Here is a 24,624-nt window from a genome sequence, read left to right on the forward strand (position 1 = left end):
CCTTTTTCAGCAGAATTATGTACCCTGTCACACTACAAAAATTGTTTAGTGATGGTTTGAGGAACATAACAAAGAGTTCAAGGTGTTGACTTGGCCTCCAAATTCCCAGATTTTAATCCAATTGAGCATCAATGGTATCTGCTGAAAAAACAAATTCGATCCATGGTAGCCGCACCTCAACCTGTAAGATCTCCTGTTTAAATCTTGGTGGCAGGTACCACGTGATGCTTCCAAAGATATTGTGAAGACTATCTCATGCCTTGTTGGGTCACAGCTATTTTCGCAGCATGAGCATGACCTACACGACATTGGGCACGTAGCTTCTAATGTTATTAAAGTTTTTAACACTAAGAAGTAAAGTTCAGTAATTTCACCTGACTCCTATAGATTTGACAAATAAAAGAAGTCAATATTGTTTAGTTTTTAGCAGATTGGAACATACTTGGTTCTATAAAGTCTTTGACAGGTTGTATTATTTCCTTGCAGTGTATATGGATATTTTGATCACACTGTAATGGAGTATGACAAGATGAACTATTATTTAAACTGCTTTCTTCTAATGACTAATTGAATGAGACAGAAGCCTTCAGCATTATTAATCGTGTGAGTAATTAGCTATGGTGTGGAGAACAGTTATATAAACTAATGACTAACAAGTAGCACTGGTGTAGTGTAGGAGGCTGATAGGTAATCCTGTCTCTCTATCCTCCCCTGAACAGCTGTAAATTATATTTTACTCTATTTATCTCAGACCTTGAGAAAATCAAATGATTCAACCTGATTTGAAGAGTACCTGCTCTTTCTTTTTCAATATTTTTATTGGTATTTCGGTAAACATTCATGTAACATTGTAATTGTGGACATCGGTAAATGTATTCGATACAGTGTTACATAGAAATTGGTCCATGAATACAAGTTTGCTTCGTGAGTTTAACTGTAACCAGGGATGTTCTCATTAATTTGGTAAAATCTTTGTAAACATTTTAAAACAGAAATAACATATAACCATTGTGTAATTTTGAGAATTAATCAGCCTTGGGGTTTGGCAGGGGGGGTAATGTATATAGCATAATATGGGACTTTCTTCAGCTGCCAGGAGGAGCCAAAAACGGCTGGAACATTGTAATCAATGGATCGAGAAATAAAAAAATGTCATAACTGAAAAAAAATGTAATCTATAACATTGGCCATCACATTGGTTAGTGTAAAATTAGTAGATAGTTAATAGATGCCATTTATGTTATACGCATCCCTCATAAGTGATGTCCATTGTCACAACAAATCATTTGATCAAGGCTGAATCCCATTGAAAATAAGACTGGTCTTGAAATCTCCATCTCCATCTGTTGAATATGAAATCCAAGGTTGAAAAGACATGAACAGTACCCCCAATGTTGTATTAATATTCATATAATAGTCTATGTAGTCCTGCTCAGCTTTGTATAATCTATAAAGACACTGAGAATCGTGGTGCTTTGTACAAATTTGACTTATATATACTGATCAGCTATAACATTAACCACTGATAGGGTCTGTGCCAACTTTAAAAATGTCTGATCGGTGGGGGTATAACTGCTGGGAACACCACGATCAAGAGGAGGGAGGCCCGTGTCCCCCCTGTATATAACCACAATTGCTCTGGGACCAGGTATCCCTCCTGAGTAACTGTGTCACTCCTGTCTTGTCAACTAAAAGCTCCCTTGTCTACGACCTCAACGCTACTCATAACTCCCTTAGTTCTGATCTGGTTTGCGGTTATTTCCCGGTCAGAGGGGACTCTCTTTCGTAGATGTTCACCTCTTCCCACAGGCTCTGGTCAGTTGAGAGAGAGAATCCTTCTTCTCCTTCTTCTTCCGTACACTAGTGCTCTGTTTCTCTGTAGTCAAGTGGGAAAAAGTCTCTCTCTTATCCCACACTTTCTGTTACGCACCAACAAATGTGTGGCTTTCTTCTGGTCACCCATTAAAGGGGACTTTTTTTCAAAAACTACTTAGGATGTAGGACCAACATAAAAATATGATATAGTCACTGTCCCTATTACCCTGCCTCTTCACTTCCACTGGCACGTGATCCCCGCTGGTCTTCACCTCCGGGTACAAAGTGATGACATACCAACACCAGGTCATGTGATTGCTGCAGTTAACCAGGTGAAGGGAGCTGATGACCTGTTACAGCGGTCACATCGCCCTGGTGCTAGTGACTTCATGTTTTGCTCCCTGCACCTGGAAGTCAAGAGGAGCGGGGACCAGGTGCCTGCAGAATATGAGCAACATGGAAGCGGGGAAGGTGAGTGTAGATTCTTTTATGTTGGTTCTGCATGCTGAGCAACTTTTGTGAAAAAAGTCCCAGATAACCTCCATCAAAGGTCAATAGGATCTGTCAGGATTCCTTGGGATCTGCTTAAAAATTGATCCTTCAAAGACATAATAATTTCATTAATAATGATAGCTGTGATATTAATGTGAAGAGAGCCTTATTTTAATACTAACGCACCTTGTCTCTTGTTCAAGAGCTCCGTTTACTGTCAATGGATAAAAAACATTCTTGCCCTATAAATATGTCCTGATTGGAACGCACTCAAAGTGTTATACAGGGCTTCTATGGTTCTTGGACAATATTATACACCAGTTTAAGGGGTTTCGGTTCAAACTAATTCGGACAAACCAAACCTGTTGCAAAAGTTTGACGAACCGAAGAACCCAACTTTTCAAAAGTTCGCCCACCACTAGTCCTCATTCTGTCCAACTGAAATATGTATATGGCTCATTAAAGGAGTTTCACAGAATTTGACATTGACAGCTTACCATATCCTATGACTCTCACTAATATACGAAATTTCATTCAGTTCAGTTAATTAAATAATTTCTTAGCCAAAATAATGAACTGCTCCCCAAAGCAAAGAAAAGCAGCAACCACATTACTAGGATTCCAATGCACAGGGATGGAGGCGATCTTGCTGTCATTGAAAACGTTTTCCAGAAAACCCCTTTAAATTATATGAGCGACACGTGGAGTGAACTGCCTACAGCATCAGCTTTGAATGGCGTAGCTGTCGGATGCTACCGCATACATTAAATAACTGGCTCCAGCTGTTATTTATACCACATTGAGGTTTGGAATGGCACCAGTACACTTTTAGGTAATCCCCCGTGAATTATAAAATTTATTTAAACCCTATAGAGCGTTTCCAAGTCATCCTATTACACTTACATTTAGGATGAAGTACAATTACCATGAATATACTCCACATCACAGAGCCTAGTGGGCTACATTATAGAGTTAAGTGAGGCATATCCAGCTTGGTTTGTGAGTGTGAATAACAGGCACCTCCAGGCTGTGAATACCAGAAACCTTTTCTACTCCTCAGTCCTCTATAGTTTACACATTCCAGAAATTGTGCTAAACCGCTGGGATTGCAGTTAGCGATGATAGCCATCTCAGCTGGCAGGAGAATTTAAAAGCAGGAATCACAATATCGTATTCCATAAAAGATGTGGTTAGAAACCGCACATTATTTAAGTCTGCTGTCTTTCTGCTTAGGAAAGGATTCTATGCAGTACAATTATTCATTTGACAGGATTTAAATGGGTGAAAAAGTGATGCGGACCATATAGTATACTCTACTGGAAAGGCTCCTAATTGGTCATTTTTTTTAAAAATACTATAAACTTACTCCTTACTTACCTTCTTTTCCTATTAGATCTGCTTTCCTCCTTTGTGATGTGGGTGGGCTGTACACGGCTCCAACTCGTCGCCACTCTCCAACAATCTCCCTGCTCTGCCCTCAGGTCTGCACTGACATTACGCTATTCGCCAGTAATAGCTGGTAGTGGTGCTCGTCAAGGGAAGCTGCAGCCGTAGACATTGGCAGTCGTCATTAAACAACGCTTTATTAACAATTAACAGTAATACAATAACTTCTAATGCGGACAACCAGAATATGTCAGTATAATAACAAGGTTCAAAAGCCAAGTAATAGGACATTACTGAAAGTTGTGGCCCGGTCTTTAGGCCCATCAGCAAATTAGAGTATAATAGATGTAGTGGCAGTATAGGCAGAGAAAGTTCTTTAACAATTGAAAAAAACTTGATCCATGATCTTTAAAAGTAAGCAAACTACATATCGGCCACAAATGTCCTTTTTTAAGCTTGAAAGCTCTTCTCCACGTCCATGCCACTCTTCATCTGTATTCTGGTGGCCGGGGATTGAAAAATCCCTGCCGCCAGAAAGTGCTGCCACTGATTGGCTGAGCGCTGTGACCAATCAGAGGCAGCACTCCGCTGACATTCAGTGGCTGAGCGCTGTTTTTGATTGGTCACAGCACTCAGCCATTCATTGAATTCAATGAATGTCAGCACTCAGCCATTCATTGAATTCAAAGAATGGTTGAGTGCTGCCTCTGGTTGGCTGAGTGCTGTGACCAATCAGAGGCAGTACTCATTGAATTATAGCTGAGCACTGCCTCTGATTGGTCACAGTGCTCAGCCAATCAGAGGCAGCATTTTCTGGAGATTGAAATTTTTAAATCCCCGGCCACCAGAATATAGATGAAGACTGATGGGGAAAGGTAGAAGAGCCTGTCAGCACTCCTAGGTGAGTTAATTGTTATTTTTAAGTTTTTTTTCTTTGTTAGAAAAGGCATCTATCTTGCCACCCTACGCCACAGCCCAAAAATATGAAGAATATGGGAGATGGTTGTCATATTCACTACACAACCAGTACTTGCCAGAAATTCCTGCAGCTCCTTTAATGTTGCTGTAAGTCTCTTGGCAGCCTCCAGGACTAATTTTCTTCTGATCTTTTCATTAATTTTTGAGTGTTGTCCAATTCTTGGTAATGTCACTGTTGTACCAAATTTAAATCTATTTCTTGTAAATGCTGGGAGCAGGAAAGGGGAATCCCAGTGGCCGAACGGTTCAGTCATTGTCTATAATGGGGTCCGCCCAGCTGCCTGGTTTTGGGAGACATGCAGTGCTTTTTCTTCCGGATCTGCGATGGAACCTCTAGCTGGAAGTTCCGATACAGATGTGAAACTAGCCTTATTTTTATTTTTGCACTGTAAAAGATTTCAGTTTGTTTTTCAGTGGAATTGTACAGCTAACGGGTCACATTAAAGGCTCAGTCACACGGGCCGATGCGCCCGTCTTCCTGCACGAAGAAGACAGACGCACTGCAGGGGCGGACGACTCTCCGCAGTGCCGGAAGAAAGAACACATGACCGGCAATGGAGACGGTTTAAGATATTTGCATTTTTATATGAAATACATTTTCTAATATCTTCTAATGGATATAATGGTAACTAAACGTATTTATTTTCATTACCCAGACCAGCATTGACATTAACTCCTTCACATTGCAGCAAATAGTTTTTCCTAAAAGGAGTTAAATGCTTGGCTACTGGTGTGTTTCATTTGTTCCTTCTAAAAGAAAAAAACTAATTTGAGCTCATAAAATCCCACAATTTCTTAGAATCTTTTCAGTATTAAAATGGAAAATCAGAACTGCCTTCGTTATTTCCAGATTTTTTTTTTAACACAACTGTTAGATCAATTTCATTCCAACTATAATCTGATATTAAAGTCATGAAATACATTGGATTATTTGCAGGGAATGTATCACCATTTTTTTTTTACTTATTAAAAGCATAGAAATATTTTTCATTTTTCTAATCTGTTTTTATTTTTTGAGTGTAGAACTTTTTTATTCTGTTGTTTGTACATGACAATGGGGGCAGCCATCTTTCCTGAGCTACATTTAGCAGCATTAGGCCGCTTCCACATGGGCGACAACGATATGGATGTGAGAAAATCTCAGCAGTATCGCAACTGTGTTCTGTGCAATATTGTCGCGTTTTCTCACGGCAATATCGCGATTTTCTGTTGCTTCAAAGTCGCACGAGATTCAAAGTTGCTGGGATTTTTTTGGGGGGGGCTTGAAATATAAGTCCTACCCTGAAAATAATCCCTATGTGTATCCTAAAAAAAAATTATACATTACCTCTCAGGTGCTGTCAGTGGCGGCACGTGTCTCCCCTGTAGCTCCGGGACACTTTTTTTTGTAGACAGCAGGCGGCTCTTCCTGGATTGGAGAATTAAAATGCCTGCCTCCAGGAAGCGCCAGCTGTGATTGGTTCTCGAGCGCTGGCTCAGCCATTTTCATGCGATGCGATGCAACACAAAGGAAGGCTCCATAGGAAAACATGGGCTACAAAACAAAGCAAATCGCGGCTGTATAGAGCATTCCACGATTTTGTAGTCTCGCAATTTCGCAGGCTACAAAACATCGCTGTGTAGAAGAACCCACAGGAAAGCATGGACTCTACATACATAAGATTTATAGCACTGTTGCATTGTGAGAAAATCGCCCGTGTGGAAACGGCCTTAAGAGCATTCAGAGAGATGTCTTACAGAAGTTTCATGGGCTATTCACACAATGGACAGGAAGGCATCCATTGACTTGTATGGGAGACTGTTCTAGACATGTCATGTGACTTGTACAGGGGTCATTTTGCAGGGAGGGCAGTAGATAGTCACAGCTGATCACCTATTGTGAATGGTGGATCTGTGATATCTACATATAGGTGTAACGTTTTAGTGTAATCCTGCCTGTGATGTTAGTGAGATGACTACAGATCAGGAAGCGTCAGCGCTGTGAAGATCTGTCTTTCTGATAGGGGAACAATGCAGGCTAAGCCCACGCCCCCTCCCCAAGTGTGAAAGAAGATTTGGCACCAAGGAGGGGGCATTGTAAAAGTCTATTTGACCTGCATCACAGGGCATAGCAGGCAGAGCGAAGAGAGCAGTGGCAGAGACTGCAGCATGAGCTCCCCCATACTGGGGAGCTGCCTACTAGGAGAGACTGTGACCACCAAGACTCATGAAGACCTAGGGGCAAAAATGGAAGGCCGGCTGCATTCTTGGGGTGAAGCACCCCACATCATATGGAAGGAAAGGGAGTCTCCCTCACTGCAGTGCCTGACATCACGGTAGCGATGTCAAAGAATTGCCACAGATGCTGCAGATATAGCAAACAGCAATAGAGGATTTGAGTATGCAAGGGTTAATACACAAAGTTGAAGTGTGATGTGATGTTGTGTAAATGTTTTATAATGGTGCATTAAAGGGGTTGTCTCGCGGCAGCAAGTGGGGTTAAGCACTTCTGTATGGCCATATTAATGCACTTTGTAATATACATCGTGCATTAAATATGAGCCATACAGAAGTTATTCACTTACCTTCCCTGCGCTGGCGTCCCCATCTCCATGGCTCCGTCTAACTTCAGCGTCTAATCGCCCGATCAGACGCGCTTGCGCAGAAGGGTCTTTTGCCTTCGGCTCGGTCCGGCAGCAGCGGCGTTCTGGCTCCGCCCCCTTCTGCGCGTCATCGCGTAGCTCCGCCACGTCATGTGTGCCGATTCCAGCCTCCTGATTGGCTGGAATCGGCACACGTGACGGGGCGGAGCTACGCGATGACGCCTACAAGGGGGCGGAGCCAGAACGCCGCTGCTGCCGGACCGGGCGATTAGACGCTGAAGTTAGACGGAGCCATGGAGACGGGGACGCCAGCGCAAGGAAGGTAAGTGAATAACTTCTGTATGGCTCATATTTAATGCACGATATATATTACAAAGTGCATTAATATGGCCATACAGAAGTTCTTAACCCCACTTGCTTTCGCGAGACAACCCCTTTAAGGCACGTGATTGGGAGAGTAAATGTCAAGCAGCATGTGATACATAAATCTGGATGCAATGCAGGAGTTAAAAGCCAGTATTGTGGTGTGACGACCTCGGGATAAGTAAGTGACTTCTAAGACATGTTTGGGCGTTCTGCCTAGAGGACGCTGCTCCTACGCTTGAGGTCGGGTCCTATGGCCATGATGATGATCTATGTAGCAGTTATCCACAGATAGCACTAGAGACAAAATATGTTGATAGTTCTGCGAGGACGTGATGTGCCGCCAAGGAGAAAGATACACCAGAGATGTAAATGATGGCAAGAGACGCCAGGTGACGAGCCAGCATATTTTGAATCGCATTTGATATAGAGTACCGTCACTTTAAAAATTCTGTTGCTTTAAGAGAACTTATTCCTGTTATTATGTAACGTTAAAGATACATGAGCCCTCCTATGGAGAAATATATGTTTATTATGCTCGCATTCAATAAAAATTATTTTTATAAAAAATGTGCCGCCTCTGCCTTTAAAATCAATGGGAGTAAAAATCGGATTCACTAATTTGCCTTCCAGAAGGTCCCCAGTGCAGTTCTGTGGAACACTGAGCTCTTCACAAAAATTGGTCAAAAGGGTGTATAGTGATGTAGGGGTCAATTGTAGTACAGGGGTGTCACTGAAAACAAAAGAAGTCCCACATAGGGTCTCCTAGATCAAAAATTGTGCCAAGGAACAACACCAACAACAACAGCACCCTGGTGGCAGTGTGCTCCTCGTGGAAACATGATTGCTGTAGCTCTCTATTTCGATATTGAAATATTTTTCCTTTGGGGGGGAAGTAGGAAGAGGAACCATGTCGAAAGCAGGAAAAGGAGAGCAGCAGCAGTTGCACCACCACCGGCAGCACCTTGAGGGCACAATATGGTCTTTGCAATACATTTATGCTCAGTCATATGTGAGTAAAGATTGCTAAACTGCCAACTAATCAGTGGAATCTGCCATGGGGGTGTAGAAGTCAGGTGACATCCATGAATGGTTAATCTTTATAAATGTCAGGTGATCCACATTGTCTGTTAGTTATCACACCCCCAGCTTTGCTGAACACCCTTTCTTATAGCACACTGTAGCGAGGCAGGCAAACAACTCTAAAGCTCTCTAAAGCATGTTGTACAAGCTCCGGCCACTCATCCAGCTAAGACTCCCAGATGTCAAAGTGGCCAACGCCATGTCTGAGTACATCTACGGGGGAGCTGGCATACTCTTGGGCCATCCTGGATAAGTGTTGCCTGTGACTGTCAGTTCTACTCTGTGCTTTTACTGCAGACTGCAACAGGCTGAAAAAAAACGATGCCATACCTCTAGTAGACTTCCCATACCACTGGTGGTGGTGCTGCTGTGAAGGCTTCGATCCATTGCAGATGCATCTCCGCAGCTATAGGGGAAATGCTGTGCTAAAGCTGCTTAACAGGTTGTCCTTATAAAGGTGCCCTTGTAAAGAAGACAGTGTGATTGTTCTCAGTGAGAGAAACCAAGTAACCTTGTAGATATGATACCTTTTACTGACTAACAAAAATACATGATATTACAGCAAGCTTTCGGGTCTTCTATCGATCCTTCGCCAGGCAAAAATTAAACTGATTTTAGCTTGATGAAGGATCATTAGGAGACCTGAAAGCTTGCTGCAACATCATGTATTTTTGGTTTCTCTCACTGAGAACCATCACACTTTGCTCTACTGGCTAACACGATACCAACCCCCCCCTTTTTTTCATTTTACTGTAAAAACGACAAGTACTGACTGGATCCACTTTCAACTGTATGAACCTTATGCAGTTTTGTTTCTTACTTGCAGTGCTAACAAAGCTTGACAATGCTCGTTACAGTCATACAAGGTACCATAAATCTAGAATGATGATGAGTATACATATAGTGGCAAATCATATAACCACTTATCATCAATATAACCTTTTCTGACCCTTTTTCACTTCACAGAAGTCTCTGTCTAATCACATCTTCCGTTGCCCATCTGGTGTCTCTTTCATCCCACAAGACCCTCAAGTCAATCTCAAAGCAGGTCACCAGACCTAAATCCAGGTCTGTTCTAATCAAGGATGGAGAGGCAAGTTCCAGTTTTCCAGATCTCTAAGTCCCCACCTCCCTACCCCCTCCCACCTTCTAATGAGCCTAGACCAAGTCTCTTGGCACTGTTCAAAGTAGGCCTTAGTCTAGGCCCAACTCCTTTGGCCACATATTAGGCCTAACCAATCAGGCCACACTTCAAGCCTGCAATGCCAGTTTTCCACTACGGCTATCTATTCGCCCTCTATGACAGGGATCTTCTTCAGCTAGCTGCCAGGATCTAGTATGCCTCCCTGTGTTTAAATATAGTACTGTTCACTTCCTACAAATAACCTTGGATCCACTCTTGACTGCTGTGTGGCCTGATCACTTAGGTGGAAGAGCCCCGAGACTGGAGAAGGCCTGAGAATCCTGCAAGCTATTATAGACCACTCCCAGTGTGATACCTGTACTGAGAGCAGATGAAAGCCTTGACACCCTGTGTGATTTGTGTGATCAGAGACTGAGACCCTGCTCGCCCACTTGGCCCCGCAACCGCTGTAAAGTATGCCTTATAGAGACTTTTCCTATTTGCAACTGCCATTCTGTGTACCCACATTAGACTGTTATAGATTATGCTATAACTGCCAATCTGAGTGTGGCATCAGAGACTAACTGCTAAGCTTTCTGCCATTATCTGTAACAAGCAAACTATCTGCCCATATAAAAGTGTCAAGCTAAGGGCCATTGTTGCAACCATCAAGCTTGTTGCCTTTGATCAGAGTAAAGTTCGATCACATTGACTGTCCTATGTCCACTTTCACTATTGTGCCACCCTTGAGTGGTGGAAGTGACGACAGATCCACTGCTTCTACTCAAGGATAGGAGTAGGAAGAGAAGATGGAGCACTGCAGACAGCACAACTACCGGCAGAAATAATGGCATGCCACTTCTGCACATATAGTGGCTCCAGAAAAAAATACCTAGCAGGAGCACAATTCAGCATACCACAGAGGGGAAAACAGGAGATACCTGCCAAACTCTTTACTCCAGCAAATGGCTGGTTCCAGTGCTGATAGACCGGCTGGGCTGTCTCTTAGTCCAGTCAGCCTATCAGGCTTTCTCTTAAAATGTATAATGCCAGTTATACTTTCTGTGTAATTGCTCAGCACTCTGTGTCAGTTCTTACTGCGATGAGTGTATCCAGTGCTCCTGAGTTCTCAGTACTGGTTGTGTAGTCAGCTTTTGAGGTTAGTATTTTGTGTGCTTACTAGTTAAGTATAAAGATAGTTTAGTTGCCAGTTTGGTTTGGTTTGGATTGCGTACAAGCATCTCTCCCATAGCCGGGTCACCTTTTCTGGGACGGGTGCTCCACTTGAGAGGTCTGCCCATTTCAGCCGATTCTGATATATTTGTTTACCAGATCGTGATACCTTACTAAAGGCTGGTTTACACGGGCTGATGATCGCTCAAAGATCGCTCAAACGACAGTTTAAGTGACAGCTTTGAGCGATCGTTTTGCATAAACTATTAAGTAGCTACTCAGCTACTAAAGAGCAATTACGTGTGCAAATGAAGCCTTAGCTGAAAGCAGTTAATAGCCCAAGGGCTATTATCTGTGCTCAGATCCTTTGTTCTCCAGGGGTAAATAATGCTATCAGCACTCCGCGTGGAGAACTGCTGATAAGACTGACTGATGATTTTTAGGTTGGACTGAATTTAAAGATCAGCTAGCAGTGCATGAAACATGCATAATGGGCACACATTTAGACGCAACGATTATCGCTAAAACGATCGCCTTTTAGTGATTTTTTAGCGATGATCGGCTCGCGTAAATGGGCCTTTAGTTTGTGCTATAAAGCTAAGCCAGACGTATTTACAATTGAACTTGATTCCTATGTTTGCCTAAGCGTCCAGCTATATTCGTGACTAGCTTGATCAAGGGCTTTATTCCCAGTAGCTAGTCCTTTAGCGCACCAGCAAGCTTAGCCAAATACAGTATGTTATTGGCAGCAGCCAAAGCTAGGGAATACAGTCTCCTCTATAACTAAAAAAGCATGCAAACACAACATTTGTCCTAAATCCATACAGGACAGAAAAAAAACACATCCGTGGTGGGGATTCCTCAGCTATTACAGTGTATACATAATAAGAAAAGTCCCCCTTGGGATCTAAACCCCTGCTACCTTAACCCCTTAAAGACCCTTTAGCCCACATGTGTCAAACACAAGGCCCGCGTTCCGAATCCGGCCTGCTGCCTCGTGTTATGTGGTCCGCAGCGTGCCGACTCCGCTCATCACTGCAGCAATTACCAGCTGGGGTGCCGCAGCTCCCCGCTGGTAATCACGCTGTTACCGCTGATACCGGCGCACAAAGACGTCAGTGTGCAGCCAGGATCCTCCTCCCCTAAGTCCCCTGCTCTTCAGTTCCGCAGGAGAGGACTCGGGGAGGAAGCGCTCCGGCCTACACACTGACGTCAGTGTGCACCCGGGGATCAGCACGAGAAAAGAAGGAGCGGCGCTGACAGCAGGGAGGAGGTAAGTATATGGGTTAGGGGGGCTTATTATTGTTACTGAGGGGGCTTATTACTGAGGGGGGCTTATTATTGTTACTGAGAGGGCTTATTACTGGGGGGGCTTATTATTGCTAAAGGGGGGGCTCATTACTGAGGGGGGCTTCTTATTACTGGGGGGCTTATTATTGCTGAGGGGGGCTTATTACTGAGGGGAGGGGGGCTTCTTATTGCTGGGGGGGGCTTCTTATTGCTGAGGGGGGCTTATTACTATTACTGAGGGGAGCTTATTATTACTAAGGGGGGCTTATTATTACTGAGGGGGGTTAACGTTGCTATGGGGGTATTACTACTGAGAGGGTTAATATTACCAACTGGGCCACTGTGGGGGTCATTATTTTTACTAGGGGCCACTATCAGGGTCACTATTAGGGCTTATTCATACAGGTGTAATTGTATTCCAGCAGCGCAAATACGCTGCGTATTTGCGCTTTCAAAAATCGCTTAGGCCTGTATATTTGCAAAAATGAACACAGGTGGGCCCATTAAAATGGTGTGCAAATATGCAGTGAATACATAGGTTTCCTGCCCATTCACCACGTATTTGCGCGGCCCATGCACACGGGCAAAAATTCTGCGGCAAGATTTCCTGCAGAATTTCCGCCTGTGGAAGCTGCCATAGGATTGCGTTAGAAAGCACAATCCTATGCAGATGGCCGCGATTTGTCCACACGAAATCTCGCGCAGAAAACAAATCGCGGCTTGCTCTATTTCTGTGCGGGGCTCTGCTCCCCGGCCGCTGGCTCCGCTCTGCGTATGCGCCGGCTGCCCGGCAGCCGGCACATGAAAGAGTCGGAGCTTCGGGAGTGGGTGAGTGCCACGCTGGTACCTGCAGGGGCGTAGGTCGGGTCCCACTGTGAGAATTCTCACAGCAGGATCCGACCCGGCCGTCTGCAGGCGGCCTTACAATCTGCCCTTTAAAGGTCACCATAAGCCTGATGCGGCCCTCAGTGAAAATGAGTTTGACACCCCTGCTTTAGCCCCTTAGTGTGGCATTTAATAATGAGCAGTTTTTGGAGTTTTTTTTTTTTCATTTCAACAGTTGGAACTGTTATTTTCCTGTCAACATAACCGTATGAGGGCTTGTTTTTTTTTGGAAGAGTTGTATTTTGGAATGGCACCATTTTGGAGTACATGATATATGACTTTGACAATTTTTTTTGGATATGTGGAAAAGACAAAACAAAAAATTCTGCCCCTGAAAGACCAAGCCAGAAAAAACTGATTGATCCACAAGACTGGGATACATACCTCTTTTCAGATTTATTTTGTTTTTTATACATTTTATATCTCACTAGTTTTCAAAAGTGTGTGGAATTAGGCCTGGCTCACAGAAGCGTACGCTGTCATGGACAGTCTGGCTTGTTTCTTTTTTTTATTTTTATTTCCTGCTCTGTCGCTTAGCGATGTTGTGTATATTATGCGCTGATAGAGAACAATAGGGCTCTATCGCGTGTAATACACGGTAAAATAGACGATGCTGGGTTCGAAAATTAATTGACTCCAATCACTGCGTAAAAGTAATCTCATGCTCTATAATTCTGTCGCATAACATTGCAATAAAGTTAGCCAGACAAAAGATGGTATCATTACAAATCCCCCCCCCCACCCACCCCCACAATTGTGCAATCCCTTATTACTCCAAATGAAAGATATCAAAGCCAGATGTTTTTGAGAATAATATAACTATTATATCTTTTTATGGTGATTCGTCATAAATAAACAATATGAAACAATAAAGTTCTGCTGTGTACAACCATGAAATTATTGATTTAGGCCGGGCTCACATAGCCGTAAGTAACTGCACGCTGGGCCAGAGAGACAAGCGCCCGAGCACACAGCAAGTACACAATGACATGCGTACTTGCTGCATGCCGCTAATCACCGTGTACTATATGGGCGTGCATGCGCACGTAATACGCGCCAAGATAGAACATACTGCAATTTTTCCTTTGTACGAAAAAATTGCAGGTGTGAGTAAACCAACACAGATGTACTATATTAGCATTGTGTGCCGTGCGGTAGTATTGTGTGCACAACATGCAAGGACAATACACCCGTGTAGGACCGGCCTTAAAGAAACAAATAGCATAAATAATTAGGTTTTTTTCAGTTAACGAAATGTGTGTAAAATGAACGACAATCCAATGTTGTTACACAGAACCATAATGAACAATAAAAATATACAGAGAGAAAATCATTACGAAGGGCTGTCCACTACTGAACTATTGATGACATACTCCTCAGGAAAAACCATCAGTCGTTGATGGCGGGGTCCACTGCTCAGGAGCTCTGGCAAACAGCGGTTCACCAGACTATTAAGTTTATAGGAAGCTGGAAGCTTCATACACTTGGCAGCAGCCTGGGTTCATATTGCACATCATTGAATTCAATGGAAATAGTGCCTGCAATCATGCAATATCAACCAGTCAAGACTGTCAACTTCTGGCCTCATACACACTGAGAGCAGCCCAGTGAGCAGCTGATCACAGGGGTGTTCAGAGTGGCAAACCCCTGCCGATCAACTATTGACCTACCCTGAGGATGGGGTTATCAGTAGTTCAGAAGTGACAACTCATTTAACATGTACGTCCCATAATAGCTTATTCTTAATAAAGCAGCAGGATGAACCATTTTGAGCATCTTGTTACCATACTATAAGGGAGACTGCAGTGCAAACCATAGTGTCCCATGCGACTTCTCACCTATCATGACAACTGATACCCCCACTGTCACTTGTAGTTTATTTTACTTATGGTAATTTCTGTTACTTGTACAGTGCTATACAGAGATTGGCACCATTCACATCAGTCCCTGTCCATAATGTGGCTTACAATTTAATTTCCCTATTATAGACACACTAGGATCAAGTTCATAGGAAGCCAATTAACCTCACAGTATACTTATTTTTTTTTTGTTTCTGAACAATAAAATATCATAAAGAATGTAGCTGGGCCATTGCATGGAATAATACAGGAATGAACTGGGTGATGACTGTAAGTTTGCCAAGCGCTATCTATTCTGCTGATGTCACAAAATCCTCCAGTTTCCTGTTGATGATGCAAGGCGTTTAACAACCAGTAATGTCTTACCTTTTATGCAGTGGTCAGGAGCATAGCTATAAGGAGTACAAGGGTAGCAGTTGCTACCAGGGCCTGGAGACTTAGGGCGCCCAAAGGCCCCTCCGTCACGTAGGAAGACACTAGTATTATAAACAACACATGGTAGGTAGGGGGCCGTGTTAGAGATTTTGTATCGGGGCCCAAGAGCTTCTAGTTACACCTCTCGTCTGGAGTATGCACACTGCCTGCGAAATGCAGCTGCATAGGATATGGTGGGAAGTCTCATCTTTTTCTGCAACCTTCATTTGTGCTCCTCCAGCATCTTGCTTCCAATTTGGAATGATATTATATAATGTTAGCTTCTGGTACATGACATCTGGTCACAACTACCTGTGATGTCTCAGCAAGGCATAATGGGATGGGCTACTACTGAAAGACACTAAGGCAGATTTACTATCAACATTTGTCAGTTTTTTGGTGCAAACTACACCAAAAAACTGTTTTATATGCTTTGCACCACATTTGTAATGTGTTTTAGACACTTATCACCATGTCTGTAAAAGTGGCATGACTTTTCAGGGAAGAGGCACGACCTAAATGCGGCATCATGTGCTAGAAATGGCAACAAGATTTTGTTGCAAAACCTGGCATAAGCCAACTAATAGATGGTATAAAGTTAGGGTCCAGTGGATGAAGGACCAATCTTCTGCTCCAAGAGTTAAAAGAATCTCTGCAGACCACCACTGCTACTAAGAGAGTGAATATCTGTAGAAAGCGTATGGAAAAATAAAAGATCAGTGCCCCGCAGTAAAGAAGTAGAACACTCATTACTGATAGAGGAATTGGACAAGATGCCAAAAAGTAATTTGTCCCACTGCTTTGTTAAAAAAAGGAAATGTCTAATGAGATGCACACTTTAAGGATCAGTCTTTAAAATACTGGCACAAAGAAATTCAGAAAATACCATTACAAACAGCTCTACTGGCAAAAAGGGTCAGTTCTATAGCGAGGGTCTTAATTCCTAGGGTAGAACATTGCGTATTTCGAGGTCCTGAAGCCAAGGAGGTCTCTCATCTCATTCCGGAATTTAGAAAGGTCCTGGCGAAGTTCATTTAGGTTTTCTACTGTGGCTTGGTCAGTGCTTTGCATCTTCTGCCTCGATGAAGTCAAGTATCGATGTACAAGGCAGCACATGACCTTCTGGTAGTTCTCATCTCTCTTCTGCCGGAGGCTCTTCCATTCCTGTAATTTCAAAGAACTTATTAGCATGAACATATGTAATCAAAAGTAATTCACATAAACGTTCAAATATGTGGTTATAGAAAAAGTGAAACACATAAATTAAAGGGTTTGTATGGAATTAGAAAAACATGGCTGCTTTCTTCCAGAAACATCTCTACTCTGATCCATAGATGTTGTCTGGTATTGCAGCTCAGGAATGATGCTAAGCTCAATGCCTGAACTATCCTCTGGTCAAGAGTAGAGATGTTTCTGGTCATTCGCTGTTGTAACGCTCTATTCTGTTGCAACTTACTTGACTCTGCTTTGCCTATTCATCAAAATGATTCATCAAAATGATCCTCCTCTATCTCCTTTCGTCAACAAGTTGATTTTCCTTTTAAGGGTGCATTCCCACGAACGTATATTGGCTCGGTTTTCACGCCGAGCTGATATACGTTGTCCTCGTGTGCAGGGGGGGAGGATGGAAGAGCCAGGAGCAGGAACTGAGCTCCCGCCCCCTCTCTGCCTCCTCTCCGCCCCTCTGCACTATTTGCGATGGGGAGAGGTGGGGCAGGGGCGGGGCTAATTCTCAGAACTTAGCCCCGCCCTGCCTCTCCCCATTGCAAATAGTGCAGAGGGGCGGAGAGGAGGCAGAGAGGGGGCGGGAGCTCAGTTCCTGCTCCTGGCTCTTCCATCCTCCCCCCCCCTGCACACGAGGACAACGTATATCGGCTCAACGTGAAAACCGAGCCGATATACGTTCATCTGAATGCAGCCCCCGTCATGCAAAAAGGCAAGTAGGCCTTAAAGTACTGCTATAGGCAAACCTCAAATTAACTCAAATGATACCAATTGGAAGCTTATGAAGCCATGTAATTGTTTTCTGCAATTTTCCAAGAAATTTAAAGGCACAGTTAACTTGGTATCTGCAAAGTTCTGGAATTTTGATATGTGAATTATACATTAAATAACTTATGCATTTGCTGGAAAAATTTGTCATGTACCAAGAAAATATCTGAAACAATATAGTAAAACTATAGTTTGTAGAAATGAAATCTGTGGAAAAGATAAATATGAGTATTAATGGCTTCAATCTAACTTTATCTGTATGCAGATCTGCTTGAGTTCCATACTGGCAGCATTAATCCATATGGAGTTGTTTCCCCTAGTCGTAGCAGCATACAGTCAGAACTACCCGTATATCCTTTATTGAGTCCGAGAAGCAGAGCTCTTCTATAAAATAACTAAACATAGAATGCTGGATTCATCTTTAATAAAGGCATAATACATTTGGTTGAGCTGTCAGTATTCTGTTTATGGGGCTCTATCATCTGTGTATATGTTCCTTGTTATGAGAAAAATATTAACAGCATCCTATCAAAAATGCAACCATATACAACTATCTGTATTTTATAACAATATTTGTAAGCCAACACCAGGAGTAGATAATGAACACGGTGGAAATACACTAGCATGCCAAAAGTCATGGGACAAGAACTAATATCGTGTAAGACCCCCTCTAGCCCAGCTAGGTGCAGCAACTCTATGGGAAATAGATTCCATAAGTCGATGGAAGACGTATGGAGGGATGCTGAGCCTTGCCATCTGGATAAACACCTACAGCTCCATGGAATTGTAGGTGTAGGATCTTGTACCTCTCCACCACATCCCATAAATTCTCGAGTGGGCTCATGTCAGACCATGTCATTTGTAGTAACTCTCCAGAATACTCCTTGAACCAATTCTGGACAAGCTAGCCTCAATGGCATGGTGCATTATTCTACTGGAATATCCCATCATTGTAGAGTATATAAAATTTATGAAGGGCTGCAAGTAGTCACCAAGCAGTGAAACTTAGCGGGAATCGGTAAATATGTTTAGGTGAACTAATAGACCCAACCCATGCCATGAGAACACACCCCAAATCAGTATGGAACCACTACCACTCTGCACAATTGAGGCCCATGGCTACGCCATACGTCTGTGCCACAAACATTCTTTACCATCAGCGTGAAACAATTGGTACTGTGATGCATTGTGCTTAATACATGTTCCCAGTCCTCGAGAGTTCAGGTAGCAACCTCATGAGTCCAGGTGAGGCATTTTATCTGGTGTTGTGGTGGTAACACAGTCACTTGTCTGTTCACGTGGAGAATTTTTTTGCCAGATGCCACCGGTCACAATCATTAAGCGCCATGGGGCCAACCACTATGCTGTTCAATGGGGTTGGTAATGCCTTTTATGACATATTCCCGGTACATATGACAGGATCAAGGAATGTTAAATGCCCACATAACCTCGGAAATGGAATGTCCTATCCATCTGGCACCCACTATCATACCTCGTTCCAACTCCCATCATTCGCCTTATCATAGGCACACTAGCTAGTGTTTAACCCCACTCACAAGATAACACCTCACATCTTACACAGTATGGGCATCCCTATTTCATAATAGATTTACATACTGCTATCCCATGACTTTTGGCATGTCAGTGTATAATAGAAAGATTTATTATATTTCTTCTCTTCTTTACAGTTGCTCCTGAATTGGCTTCAAAATACTGATGCAAAATACTAACCAAATCTGCAATAAGTGAATAAGACCTAATAGTTGGCTTCCCGACATGGCATGTAAATGCAGCCTTGGTTCTACAGCTCAGCTCCAGAAATAACTAGCCTTTTTATAGATAAACCAGTAATGCCATATTATATTTAATTTGCAGCTACATATTCTATTTGTATCTACATGCCTCCTTGAAATAAGATGTGAGAATAGAGGCTTTGGCGTTTTCATGTGGGCTGTATAGAATGTAGGAACACGCTGTGAAGGAAATCATTTCAAGAGCCGCCTGCTCAGATGCTGCAGAAGAAGGAATGACGGTATAAAGAAGCCTGTTTCGGATTCCCGTTGTGTCATAAATCCTTCAGATGTTTTTAATGAAAAACTGCAGAGAAGCAGGTGTCATATTTCACAAGTGATCCCGATTATATAATGACTTTGTTGTGTTTTATAATATTGAAGTGTTTCATACTGTAGTCAGGTATTGTATTTCTGCAGCAAGTTTCTAATCCTTTTAGCTCAAGTGATTTGAAGGAACAATATTTTGAAGATTTGATACCTGTTTTGATCTTGGCAAGACCTTTCTAACATACAAAGGGCCATGTGTATTTATAATATATTGGATTTTTCATAGAAATGCCTGCTACATAAATTTTCTTGGTCTTGAACAAATAAAATTTAAAAAATTACATCTATCAGTGCTGAGAATTATAATTATAATTATATAAGTCTTTTTCTGTTATTAGGGTCTTAGAACTAGATGAAATATTGTGGCACAATTACTGTTAGGTGGTTTTAGTTGTCATAAACTTGTGCATTTTATTACAAAAAGTATTATTTTTAATGGCAGCTATTAAAATAATTATCAAACTTTCCTCTGTAGACATAAGTGAATAAGAACACCGATATTTTTTTTTTTGCTAGTTAAACATTAAATCATTATTTAGGAAATTGTAATAGTTAACCCTTTGCAATCCAATTTTGGATTCAGGGTTTCCTAGGGTGCTTTCTCTTTCTGCCATTATGCAATGGTGCCATCTGCTGGCTAGAGCCAATACTGCAGTATGGGACATGCTGGAGAGGCCCCTGACAACAGAGCTGCCAGTAATATACAGTAAGAATACCCTGCCGGACGTCTTCCAACATCGGAGCTGTACAGCCTTCAATTAGAATGCCTTCAGACGTAAGACAGTGGATTGGAAAGGGTTAATAGATTATAATACTAATTGGTTAAATAATAAATTTTGTGTGCTTAAACACACATCATTTTTCAACTTTTTGCATTGTACATAGTATGTTCTATACGTTTTACCTAAGCTTAAAAGAAATTTGTTAACATTTTTTGCAGTCCTTTTTGCAGTTTGGGAAAAACCATACATTTTATCAGTAGCAGCACATACATAGAGGACTACAGGAAGTAGACCTTGATATTCATGGGACGAAGACTACCACACTCATCCCAACTTCCTGCCACTGGTTGACTGCTGTCTGTTTATTACTATGCATAGAGAGACAGGTATCAGTCAGTGACTGGCATGGAAAACATGGTTAGCTGTAGCACATGAATATCGAGGACTACTTCTTGTAGTTTTCTGTGTGGTTACTACTAATAAAATGCAAATTTTTTCCAAATTACTGCAGAGATGCATACAGCAGATGTAGCATTGTAATCACCGTGCCTGCCACTATCTTCTGCTGCTGTCAGTGAGGGCTGCTGAAAGATTATTATTGCCAATGATAATTATTGAAGGGCTTTTCCCAGGTTTGATATTTCTCATCTATGCAGAGGATAAGTGATACATGTCTGATTGCTGGGGGTCTCACTGCTAGCACCTCAATCAATCACGAGAAGAGGGTTTTAGCATCCCTTTTCCTCCTCATTGCATCCCTGCAATAACGCAGTGCTTGAATGAAGTGGCAGCCATGCATATATCCTGTCACTCCATACAACTCTATGGGAGAATCAGAGATAGCTGAGTGCTGTACTCAGCTTCTCATCAGCAGTCCCATAAAGTTAAATGGAGTGGCAGAACCAATGCTTGGCTGGAGTGGAGTTAAAAGGAAAGGGGACAAGAGACCCCATTCTTATAATCACTGGGGATCCCAGTGGTAGGCCCCTATCAATCAGACATTTATTACCTATCCTGTAGATAGCGTAAAAATACTGTTACACTACGCATATTGGAATATATGTTATGGAGCTTCAACCCCAGTTTAGTATTTCTTCCATCTGCAGTTAGTGTCAAATTGGGTAATGGCCTACGAGATTTCAAACAATATTGTAATAATAAGAACTAAATAAAAGTTCATAAATGCAGTTTGTGTCTACATAAATTGTGGATGGTGATGGAGCAAGGGAGTGAAATCTTAGCAGAAACTTAGAGACAAAAAGTGTGCATACAATGATTACATCCACATGCATATGGGGGGCCAGTTTTAATAAACAAATCCTTAGCTGCCTTTTTAAGAATTCTGCACCTCTTTGCACCTGGGAAAGATTGGTGGCTCATTGCCTTGTATACTGGAGTTCTGAGTATGAGTCCAACCAAGGACAACATCTGAATGAAGTTTGTATTCCTTCCCTGTTTATGTGGTTATACTCTGGGTTCTCTACTTTCTCCAATACTCCAATAAAAATAGTGATAGGTTTATTGGTTTCCTATAAAGGTAAGCCCAGTGTGTGATGATAATGAAATTAGTTTATCAGCCTCACTAGTGACAGCGACTGATATGAGTGATGACAATATCTGCGTAGCTGTGTAGAATATGTTAGAACTACATAAGCCACAAGAAAAATATGTAAGCATATGTTTTTTATTCTATCCAAACACCTCAACGTAGCCAGTCTTCCTTCCAAACTGGGAAATCCTAGATCAGTACGAACTTCTGAAGTAATAGAATTGCACTTAAAATTTCTATAATAACCCAAATGGTTGTTTAAAAAAAACTACGAATCTTAGCAGGATTAAAGCAGGAACCAACAATGGAGCATCCTTACTCAGTAATAAATGAAGTAACCAAAACGTATTCCTGAAATATGCTTCTTCTTTGTTACATTCCTCCTGTAAATCCTTGATACATGTTTGTAAATTCTTGGAGGGTTATCTTAGATTCAGCTCTAAGGTTAGAATATTAAATATATATTATGCCATCTGGAACAGTTTAGAATATGATTACCCATCTTACCTTAAGACTGTTTTGTCGCTTAACCCTTCCTGATGGAGTATGAGAACAGATCCACTTATTCAGACTGCTCAACAAATAGCAAACAGTCTTGGGAGATGGGAAAATGTTGAAAGGTGGAGGGAGCGTACATTTGTCATCAAAATAGCTCAGCCACAGCTTAGCCCTGGCAAACTTCCACTCTTTATCCTCATGGTTCTAGGAGGCCAAAAGAGATCAGACACAGGCAGGGGTTAGGATGGAGAGAAATAATACACGCAAGGTTATCTGTTCACACAGCTTGGATCATGTGTATTCAAATACTTGAAGCCTCTGACTGAGGAACAATGGCATAGTTATTTTGTGAAACATTATATTAAATGCAACACGGTACATTCTGTCAACCGGGAGTGAACAGAAATAGCATGGCCAAGGTCCTTCTGATAACAGAGGGACAAATCTGAGTGTTTTGAATAATGCTACTATTGTTTATAATAAAAAAATAATAGGTAGAAGATTGTGTTATACAATGTGACACTAAGGGCTAGTTCATACTAGTGCTATGGGTTCCATTTTACTGCACTGATATGGGAGCAGGAAAATAGCACCCACTGGCCAAAGGGAACCATCATAGGCAGGAAATCAAAGGTGCCAAATGTACCTTATTGACTATTATGGGGTCTATTTGGTTTCCAGCCAACCAGATGGCATTTTACAGAGATAACATAAAGAGAAAGGCAAATGAAAACCAGAAAAGGCACATACATAGTCACAAATGCCCCCTTTTACATAGGATAAGGTGCAGTTAAATACATCTGTCTGATAAAGTGGTAATAGGCTATAACTAAAAGTGAAATACGTAATTTGTAAGCAAATGGATTTTAAACAGTTTTTGCCAATAAAGGACATTTTCACGGGATTTACATCAAGTGCTGGATTATGTCTTTTAAATGAGCTACAAAATGATCACACTGCTAGCAATACACCGAGATTACACAGAATACATCTATGGATTAGTCAGCTGATGGACTTTGTTTGATAATGTGTCTTTCTACCCAAATTACTTTGATCCTTTTTTTTTCAGTATTGTCTATCTTTTGGTCCAACCAAAAGTCAAACTGCTAACATTTTATGACGTCATTTAAGAAATCTGCTAATCTAGATCTCTCTTGCATCAGTTTGTTTTTGTAGGTCTGGAGCTACCTGGAAATCTGGAGTACACTTTCTGTTGTTTGCAGGCGACATCAGAAAAAGTATCTCCATTGGTTTTCCCATGGCCTTGAGAGGTTACAGGTATATACAAATAGATGCATGCACTATGTGCAATGACAAGTCTGCTTACAATTTTCTGCGACTGAATGTGATGCCTGCAGGGATATGTTGCATAATATATAGGGCTAGCTACAATACCGGCTTAATTGGTACAAAACCAAAGTTGTGACTCAATAAAAGCACATTACCAGTTACATGTGACCTATGCTATACAAAACTAGTGTTACATTCTCGGGAACAAAGAAAAAAAGTGTTATTACTAGAGATGAGCGAGTATACTTGCTAAGGCTAACTACTCGAGCGAGTAGTGCCTTAGCCGAGTATCCTCCCGCTCGTCTCCAAAGATTCGGGGGCCGGCGGGGAGCAGCGGGGGAAAGCGGGGAGGAACGGAGGAGAGATCTCTCTCTCCCTCTCTCCCCCCCGCTACCCCCTGCTCACCACCGCAACAACCTTTACAGACGAGCGGGAGGATACTCGGCTAAGGCACTACTCGCTCGAGTAGTTAGCCTTAGCAAGTATACTCGCTCATCTCTAGTTGTTACTGTTATTTGTATATGAATAAATGTTAATGTTCGGCCTCTTTCACATAGGCAATATGTTTTTATGCCAGCGGCATTGCGGCGAAAATCGCATCCAGAAAGAATAGCTGCGATTGAGTCCTGAGATTAATTAGCGTTTTCTCATCCATTCACACGGGTGTATTGCGTGAAAAATATGAGGCAGCATGGAATTCCATTGGTCAACAGAAATCCTTGGAATGACTTCTAATGCTTAAATAGCGCCAGCTGTTTTTTTTCAGGGCGGCAGTTACACTCCCTCCCCCTCCCTTTTTTTCAGCTGCTATAGGAGTCTATGGGAGCCTCCAGCATTTTTCGTCAAAAAATAGGTCAAGACCTATCTTTTGACACGGTGTGAAAAATCAGCAACTGAAAATGGACGCTGCCTTGACATTTTGATTGTGCAATTTTTTTCATGTGTTCAAAAATCGTCCATGTGAATGAATGCATTGAAATCCAATGCTTCACATGGTTGCGATTCTCGGC

At 42.1% G+C, this 24,624-nt stretch overlaps 1 protein-coding gene across 2 annotated transcripts in view; it reads right to left on the reverse strand.

The window, feature by feature from the left end:
• Positions 1 to 14,010: 14,010 nt before the first annotated feature.
• The window catches only part of TRPC1 (transient receptor potential cation channel subfamily C member 1), a 60,794-nt gene continuing 50,180 nt past the window's right edge, over positions 14,011 to 24,624 (reverse strand). For both annotated transcript variants that reach the window (XM_066599490.1, XM_066599481.1), the window contains 2 exons: positions 22,334 to 22,528; positions 14,011 to 16,607 (listed from right to left, as the gene is read on the reverse strand). In XM_066599490.1, the coding sequence (XP_066455587.1) occupies positions 16,380 to 16,607; positions 22,334 to 22,528 (423 nt within the window). In that variant the 3' untranslated portion in view covers positions 14,011 to 16,379. The remainder of the gene's footprint in view (positions 16,608 to 22,333; positions 22,529 to 24,624) is intronic.

The sequence above is a fragment of the Eleutherodactylus coqui genome, chromosome 1 (assembly GCF_035609145.1).
Source record: "Eleutherodactylus coqui strain aEleCoq1 chromosome 1, aEleCoq1.hap1, whole genome shotgun sequence".
In the NCBI taxonomy this organism is placed as follows: Eukaryota; Metazoa; Chordata; class Amphibia; order Anura; family Eleutherodactylidae; genus Eleutherodactylus; species Eleutherodactylus coqui.